A 9297-nucleotide genomic window follows, 5' to 3' on the forward strand; every position below is an offset into this window, starting at 1 on the left:
GCAATCCACTCACCTCAGTCTCCCAAAGGCGCGGGATTACAGCTGAGCCACCGAGCCCGGCTTATCTCTTTTTTTAATTTTAATTTTATTTTACTATAGAGATGTGGTGTACAGTCAGGATTAACTACACAAATAGGTTGCACCCAACTGACCCTCACTCACCCTGGTTTGGGAGCAGGTACCCCTGGTGCTGTTGTGTGCCCTCTTCTCCGCTGACTGTGTCCTGTGACTGACAATCCCTCCTTTGTGCTACTGTGATTTAATGTTCAGGACCCACTTATGAATGAGAACATGCGGTATTCAGTTCTTTGTTTCTGTGATACAACACTAAGTGTGATTGATGGTCTCTAATGCCATTCAGTTTGCCAGGAAATCCATGATTTTGTTCTTCAATATGGCTGTTTAATAACCTTGTGTCTAAAAAATTTTTCTTTCGTTAAAAATTTTTGTAGAGGCAAAGTCTCACTATGTTGCCCCGGTTGGTTTCGACCTCCTGGCCTCAAGCAATCCTCCTGCCTTGGCCTCCTAAGTGCTGGAATCATCACAGGCATGAGCCACTACACGTGGTCCTAAGTCCTGTCTTTACTTTAGATTTTGATGACTATTTTCTGCATTAGTTTGTTTTGAAATAGACTTTATTTTTCTTTTCTTTTCTTTTCTTTCTTTTTGAGTTGGGAGTCTCATTCTGTTGTCCAGACTGGAGTGCAATGGCACGTTCCCGGCCACTGCAGCCTCGACCTGCTGGGCTCCGGCGATCCTTCCGCCTCAGTCTTCCAGGTAGCTGGAACTACAGGCGCGCGCTACCACGCCCGGCTGATTTTTTGATTTATTGCAAAGATCAGGTCTTGCCAAGTTGCCCTGGCAGGTCTCGAACCCGCAGGCTCAGGCAATCCACTCACCTCGGCCTCCCAAAGCGCGGGATTACAGGCTGAGCCACCGAGCCCAGCTAGATTTTATTTTTCAAAACAGTTTTAGATTCACAGAAAACTTGAGAAGATGGGGCAGAGGGCTTCCCACATGTCAGCACTCAGCTTCCCCTGTTGTTAACTTCTTCTGTGAGCATGGTACACTTGTTACAATTAATGAACCAATATTGATATGATTGCTAAATATATATTTAGATTTTTGCATTTATTTTTATTTTTAACATATTGCATCACAACATTATCTTGATTCCTGCTTTTGGGGGCATCCTGTTTAATTTTTAAAATTTTATTATTATTTTTTAATAGCGATGGAGTCTCACTATGTTGTCCAGGCTGGTCTTGATCCTCCCTCCTCGGCCTCCCAAAGAGCTGGGATTACAGGCGTGAGCCACTGTGTCTGGCTGAATCAAGTTTTGTTTTTGTTTTTGTTTTTTGAGTTGGAGTCTCACTCTGTCACCCAGGCTGGAGGGCAGTGGCATGCTCCCGGCCACTGCAGCCTCAACTGCTGGGCTCAGACCATCCTTCCAAGTAGCCGGAACTACAGGCACACGCCACCACGGCTGGCTAATTTTTTGATTTATTGTAGAGATGAGGTCTCACCAAGTTGCCCGGGCTGGTCTCAAACCTGCAGGCTCAGGCAATCCTCTCACCTCGGTCTCCCAAAGTGCTGAGATTATAGGCGTGAGCCACTGCGCCCAGCCTTGGCTGAATCAAGTTAACCCAAGTCCCCCTCCTGCCTCACCCTAGTCCAGGTCCACCTTCTACACCTGTGAGCGTGCTACTGCGATGTGCTGCAAACCCTTCCCTCTCCGGGCCAGAGCCGCAGTGCATGTGCCAGTGGCCAGCCCTTCCCAGCTGGGCTCTGGCAGAGGCTGAGCTCCACGACCCACCCCTTCTCTTGTCCAGCGAGTGCTTTCCAGTGCCCCAGAGGACTGGGCAATGCAGGCATTCTTCAGATCTGGACTTTGGTCTTGGATGAAAGCTCAGTGGTACGCGGACTCACTCTGGACACACGACCCCAAATGGCCCTTCTCTGGGACAAAGCCTCCCTCCCAGACGGGCTAGGCACTTCTGGGTGCACAGTGCCAGCTGGAGGAGGCGTGTGGGTGGTGGCTTTACCCGCATCTCTCCATGAACAGCCTACACCTGAGCCCAGACTCAGGGAGCCCACGGCCCCCTTGACATCTCCACGGGGAAGGCCGACAGCCCAGGCCCGACACGGCCAACTCGGGCTCCCCGCTTGCTCTGAAGCTCCCTGTGTTTTGTCAGCAACTCTGGCGAAACCTACCTGAATCTGACCACCACCTCCACTGACAACCCCCTCCTCAGGTCCGGGCTTCCATCATGGCTCACCTGCATAGCCCTTCAGGGGCTCCTGCTTCCTGGCCAACTCTCCTCTCCACACAGCTGACTCCCGCATCCTTCATCTCAAGAAGCTGCCCCCTCCTCCCTCAATTCCAGACACACTGACCTTCCTTCTGTTCCTGGCGCAGAGTTTGCTTCCGCCTCAGGGCCTTTGCACTGGCTGTTCCCTCTGCCTTGAACACAGTTCCCCACATCTTCTTACTGCTGGTTCCTTCTTGTAACTCAGATTTCAGCTCCTGTGTCACCTTCTCAGAGAGGCCTTTCTTGACCACTCCATCTGTCCCCTGTGGACCATCTCCCTGCCCCCACCCAGCTAGACATTCTGCACCTGTGCCATCCTGATGTGTATCTTTCAGAGCACTTATTGCTACATTAAACTTTCTTGTTTACTTGTTTCTGTTCTTGTTTATGGCCTGTCTCTGCCCACTAGAATGTAAGCTCCTCGTTCCCTGCTGCATTGCGAGGGCTTAGCATGGAGCCTGGCATACAGTAGGTGCTCAGTAAACAGCTGCCGAGTAACTGCACTGGACAGGGAACACTGAAGAAGAGAGACAGTCACCTGGGTGGAGGGCACTGCAGGAGCAAAGGCTCGGGGACAGGCCAAGGTTTAGTTTCACCTCAAGGAGGAATATTTCTCCAGGAAGGAGCCGGCCTTCCTCCTTGTGGGAATTCCCATGTCTCAGAGGGACTGGGGCTTTTGAACTTTTTTTTTTGAGTTGGGGATCTCATTGTCAGGCAGGCTGGAGTGCAGTGTCACGATCATGGCTCACTGCAGCCTCGGCCTCCTGGGCTCAGGTGATCCTTCCACCTCAGCCTCCCAAGTAGCTGGGACTACAGGCATGTGCCACCATGCCCAGCTAATTTTTTAATGTTTTTGTAGAGGCAAGGTTTTGTCATGTTGCCTGGGTTGGGCTTGAACTTCTGGGCTTAGACAATCCTCTCGCCTCAGCCTCCCAAATTGCTGGGATTACAGGAGTGAGCCACCACACCTGGCCCCGAACAATGTTAACAGTAAGAATCCAGCTAGTTGTCGGGCTCGGTGGCTCAGAGTGTAATCTCAGCGCTTTGGGAGGCTGAGGTAAGAAGACTGCCTGAGCCCGCGGGTTCGAGACGCGCCTGGGCAACTTGGCAAGACCTCATCTCTACAATAATTCAAAAATTAACCGGGCGTGGTAGCACGCACCTGTAGTTCCAGCTACTTGGAAGGCTGAGGCGGAAGGATCGCCGGAGCTCAGCAGGTCGAGGCTGCTGTGGCCGCGAGCGTGCCACTGCACTCCAGTCTGGGTGACAGAGTGAGACTCCAACTCAAAAAAAAAAAGAATCCAGCTAGTGTAACCTACGATGACATTCCTGGGTCATCTGAGTGGAGATGACAGGGAAGTGAGACAAAACAAAACAGGAACTGGGTTAGATATATTATATTCACATTCACGTGTCCACACAGGTCACCACTGTCCATGAGACACTGCCAAGTTCTGCGCAGGCCACAAATGACACAGAGGCCAAGGCCACAGAGTCAGAAGCAGACAGAGTGGCCTAGAGCCCAGGTTCCAGGGCATCTTCCTGGAATCTGTGTCTATGGCGGGTAGCCTCCGGCCTTCATTTTCTCTTTAGGTTGGGGGAGTTGTTTGTTTTGTGTTGTGCTCAGCGAAAGTTTTCCTGAGTCAGCCACCTGTTTCCGGCGTCCCTGGGGCTGCTGACCATGCCCCGACTGCAGGGGCAGGAAGGAAGAGGTTCAGCCTGGCCATGGACAGACAGGAGGAGACATCTGCCAGTATGAGGGCTCAGGCCTGGGCCCAGGGTAGCCACTCCCAGCTCTTCCTGGCAAAATGTCACTGCCTGAGCTGATGCCCCTACACCAGCAGGCCCCGAGCCTTTGGTACGCTATACCCAACTTTTTCTGTTAACAAACATGCCCACTAGGATTGAGCCAATGCTGGACCTGCTCCAGGACTGACAGGAGAGATGTCCCCTCAGGCTTGGGTCCAGAGACAAAGCGGGAAGTGAACTGGGGGGAGGGTGAAACCTGTGGGCCAGGGCCCCCCAAGACCAGCTCAGCCAAAGCCCCCAGGCCTCAGAGTCCTGGCTGATCAGACTCACTCTGCTTCTTCCCCGCTGTGTGGCCTCGGTCTAGTGACTTCCCCTCTCTGGGCCTCAGTTTCATCATCCGAAAAACAGCATGTGAAAACGGGGGTGGCACACGGAAAGTGAGCCCAGGGAGTGGGGGAAGAGGCCCCGAGCTGCCCACTGTGCCCTCCCAGGCCTGACTCCTACCCACGCGATTGGCTATTTCGGTTCCTCTTGGTCCACCTGCGGGTGGGGGAGGGGGAGCTCACAGGCCTGAAGGAGGAGCCCATGTGACCCAGCAGGCTAGGCCACCACTGAGCATCAGCCTGTGCAGCCCAGAGGCCCCCTTGACATACTCCCCAGTGCCTGAAATCCCCCCGCTGAATTATCGTCCCTGAACTCAGACTGAAAAGGTTATTTATTTATTTATTTGTTTGAATCAGGGTCTGAAGTGCAGTGTCACCATCACGGCTCCCCTCCTGGGTTCATCTCAACCTCCCGAGTTGCTGGAACTACAGGCACACACTATCATGCCTGGCTCATTTTTAAAAATTTTTTTAGAGCGACAAGGTTTCACTATGTTGCCCAGGCTGGTCTCAAACTCCTGGGTTCCACCAATCCTCCTGTCTTGGACTCCCAGAATAATGGGATTATAGGCGTGAGCCTCCTAGCCCTGTGAAAGGGCTGTTTAAATGCAAGTGACTGTAGGCGATTACTAGGGGCTGAGCTCAGGCTGGGCTCCCCGACCTTCCCGGGGACCTCTGACTTTCACCCCAAGACTCGGTGCATGGCGTGCAAATGCTGCGGGCCCCTCGAGCTCAGGGATACAGCTCAGGAATGGAGGTCCCCAGTTCTGCTGGCCAGGAGCCCCCCACTCTGGTCTGCTGGGGACCTGGGGTCAGAGCCTGAAACAGCATCACTATCTGATGGGTTTTTATGCCCACTGCACAGACAGCCGGTTTGCTGAGCCAGCAGCTGTTGCAGTAGAGAAAGAGTGTAATGATGGCAAGGCATCCAAGCGGGAGATGGGCGGTATTTCTCAAATTTACCTCTGAGAATTTCTAGGCTTGAATTTTAATTTATTTTTATTTTATTCTTTTTTTTTTTGAGTTGGAGTCTCACTCTGTCGTCCAGACTGGAGTGCAGTGGCCGCTCCCGGCCACCGCAGCCTCAACCTACTGGGCTCCGCGATCCTCCCGCCTCAGCCTTCCGAGTAGCCGGAACTACAGGTGCATACTACCACGCCCGGCTGATTTTTTGATTTATTGTTGAGATGAGGTCTCGCCAAGTTGCCCAGGTGGGTTCGAACCTGCGGGCTCAGGTAATCCACTCACCTCAGTCTCCCAAAGGCACGAGATTACAGGCTGAGCCACCGAGCCTTGCTATTTTATTCTTTTTTTGAGTTGGAGTCTCACTCTGTTGCCCAGGGTGGTGTGCAGTGACACACTCATGGCCACCACAGCCTCGATCTGCTGGGCTCAGGTGATCCTTCCTCCCACCTCAGTCTTCCAAGTAGCTGGCACTACTGGTGCGCACTACCACACCTGGCTTATTTTTTAATTTATTGTAGAGACGAGGTCTCACCAAGTTGCCCAGGCTGGTCTCGAATTCCCGGGCTCAGGCAATCCTCTCACCTCAGTTCCCCAAAGTGCTGGCATTATAGGCTGAGCCGCCGTGCCCCGCCAAGGCGCGAATTTTTAAAGATAATTTGGCAGACAGGCTGAGTGCAGTGGCTCATGTCTGTAATCTCAGCACTTTGGGAAATCAAGTCAGGAGGATCACTTGAGGCCAGGAGTTCAAGACAAGCTTGGGCAATATAGCAAGATCTCGTCTCTACAAAAAAATACTTTAAAATTAGCTAGGCATGGTAGTGTGCACCTGTAGTCCCAACTACTTGAGAGGCTGAGGTGGAAGGATCACCTGAGCCCAGGAGATTGAGGCTGTGGTGAGCCATGATTGTGCCACTGCACTTCAGCCTGGGCGACAGAGTGAGACCCCCAACTCAAAAAATAATAATAATTTTTTTAAATTTGGCAGATGGGCCTAGGGGAACAAGCACTGACAACTAGGTGGAGGTGAAGTCACAGGGGTGTTGAAACTGTCTTCGTGTACAGAGCCGCAGAGGTTGGAACCTGTCGAGTCAGCTTGTCCAACCAGAGTCTGAAAAACATCTCAGAGAGGCTTTACAACAGCAACTGGGGAAGTTACAAGTCTCGTGACGCCCAGTGACCTGGCTCCTGGGCAGTAAGCCTCATGGGGAAGCCGACTAGGGGTCAACGGCTGGGCTTGTTAGCACTGACCTTGGCCTGTAGCTTTACAGAAAGCCGTGCAGACCAGTCAAACTCCTGGATGCCACCAGGGGGCCTGCAGGACACACGGCTTGTTGCTTAAGGGAAAATAAGTCCATCAATCTCACAGGAGGCTTTCCTAGGACATCAGGACATGAAGATAAGCGATTATTAGTGACGCCCTCCTTTGAAGCCACTATGTGCAAGCAGTCATGCAAGGAAGAAGGTAGGCTTAGAGAGAGAACTTAGAAACCACGGAGTTGTAAATCTTCTTGGCAGGACCTAGGTTTTTTTTGTTTTGAGTTGGAGTCTCACTCTGTCTCCCAGGCTGGAGTGCATTGGCAATCCTGGCCACCCCAGTGTCGACCCGCTGGGTTCCGGCGATCCTCCTGCCTCAGCTTTCCAGGTAGCCGGAACTATAGGTGCACACTACTTGTAGTTAATTTTTAAAAATTTATTGTAAAGATGAGGGCTCGCCAAGTTTCCCAGGCTGGTCTCGAACCCACGGGCTCAGGCAATCCACTCACCTTGGCCTCCCAAAGTGCTGGGATTACAGGCTGAGTCACTGAGCCCAGCCTAGGACCTAGGTATTTTCCATAGCTTTTGCCCTATATTAATATTATATAGGCAATTTCAAGACCATCTCCAGGCCAGGCATGGTGGCTCATGCCCATATTCCCAGCACTTTGGGAGGCCGAGGCAGGAGGATCACTTGAGCCCAGGAGTTCAAGACCAGCCTGGGCAACAGAGCAAGCCCTCATCTCTACAAATTTTTTTTTTTTTAATTAGCTGGGCATGATGGTACGTACCTGTAGTCCCACTACTCGGGAGGCTGAGGCGGAAGGATCACTTGAGCCTCAGAGTTTGAGGCTGCAGTGAGCTGTGATCATGCCACTGCATGCCCACCTGGGTAACAGAGTGAGAGCCCTACTCAAACGAATATGAATAAATAGGGCCGCATGCAGTGGCTCACGCCTGTGATCCTAGCACTTTGGGAGGTGGAAACCAGAGAACTGCTGGGTTTCAGACCAACCTGAGCAACTTGACGAGACTTCATCCTTACAATAAATCAAAATTAGCTGGACATGGTGGCATACACCTCTAGTTCCAGCTACTTAGAAGGCTGAAATGGAAGAATCGCCTGAGCCCAGCAGGAGGCTGCAGTGGCCGTGAGTGTGCCACTCCATTCCAGTCTGGGTGACACAGTGAGACTCCAACCCAAAATAAACAAACAAATGTCCTTCTCCAGCCACCCCAAACTCTCAACCCAACTGTCCCATCCTGGGGAGCTGTGAACCTCCTGAGGACAGGCTGTCCTGGAGCCAGGCACGGGCAGGACTGTGGAATCAGATGGCTGGTCCTAACTCAGCCCTTGTGACCTTGGGCAGGTCCCCAACCTGGGGGTCCCCAGCCCTCCTCTGTGAATGAGCACAGGAGTGGTGCCAGTGAGCCCCCTAATCCTGGCATGCAGCGGGATCTCAGCAGGTGACAGTCATCCCTTCTCAGTGACTGAGTGGCCGTGTGTCTCCTGCCCACAGATCCTGAACATGGAAGATGACCAGAACTGGTACAAGGCGGAGCTCCGGGGTGCCGAGGGGTTTATTCCCAAGAACTACATCCGGGTCAAGCCCCACCCGTGAGTGGCTGTTACCCCCCGCCCTACCTGGCCTGATGTCCCCACCTGCCTGTATGTCCCCACCTGGCCTGACCCAGGCTGAATGTCTGCACCTGTATGTCCCCACCTGCGGCTGTATGTCCCCACCTGGCCTGACCCAGGCTGAATTGAGCAACCTGTGGAGGCCCAGGACATGGTGTTTCTCCTAGGCCCGGGACTCCCTCACTCCTGGGACTCCGTCCTTCTGTCTGGGGGCTCCAGGCTACAAGAAGCCACCACTCTGAGTGAGACTGGAGACTGAGATGTGAGGACTTGCCCAAAGTGGGGGCTGCCGTGGCCTCAGGCAGGTCCCTGCTCTCTCTGTTCCTCAGTTTCCCCATCTGTAACCCAAGGAAGGCAAAGACTCCATCTGCTCCGACTGGAGGATTCTAGAACCTTCTCTGAGGCTGGCTCAGCCCTGAGAGGGGGTGGGGAGCGAAGGGAGTGATGCAGGGGTGGGGGGCACGGCAGGAAGCAGACCCTATGAGCCCTGCCTTGGGCACGTGGAAGGGAATCGGCCATTGGCAGAGTCCGGGACCAGGGTGGGACAGGAGCTATGTCTGGGGCCCAGGTACCCTAGGACTCAGGTATCCTGGGTCCTGGGACCTGCTAGCCTAGGGAGGTCCCAGGTTGGGTCAGCAGGTGACATCAAACACTGCTACTCTGAGAATGGCTGGGGCATAGAACAGAACAAGAAATCTACACAAAACCAACTGCAGACACTTTAAGTGACAGCTGAGGCAGCCCGAAGATACAGTCACTTCATCAAACACTCGCCAGGGCTTCAGGGGGCCCAGGTGATGCTGGAGACACAGGGGGTCAGAGCAGCCATGTTCTGTGAAAGAGAGAGGACAAAGAAAATACCACATAAGAAGAGTCAGCATTAAAGGGATTAAATAGAGGTTTCTTGGAAGAGGTGGCAATGAGTGAGCTTTGCTTTTTTTCTCTTTTTTTTTTTTTTTTTGAGTTGGAGTCTCACTCTGTCGCCCAGACTGGA

At 52.9% G+C, this 9297-nt stretch overlaps 1 protein-coding gene across 1 annotated transcript in view; it reads left to right on the forward strand.

Moving 5' to 3' along the window:
- The first annotated feature begins 8182 nt into the window (after positions 1-8182).
- The window catches only part of GRAP (GRB2-related adaptor protein), a 19788-nt gene continuing 18673 nt past the window's right edge, over positions 8183-9297 (forward strand). The window contains exon 1 of the mRNA XM_021709192.1: positions 8183-8282. Coding sequence (XP_021564867.1) covers positions 8194-8282 — 89 coding nt within the window. The 5' untranslated portion in view covers positions 8183-8193. The remainder of the gene's footprint in view (positions 8283-9297) is intronic.

Source organism: Carlito syrichta, unplaced genomic scaffold (genome assembly GCF_000164805.1).
Source record: "Carlito syrichta isolate Samal-C Ts95f unplaced genomic scaffold, Tarsius_syrichta-2.0.1 Scaffold169135, whole genome shotgun sequence".
Classification (NCBI taxonomy): domain Eukaryota; kingdom Metazoa; phylum Chordata; class Mammalia; order Primates; family Tarsiidae; genus Carlito; species Carlito syrichta.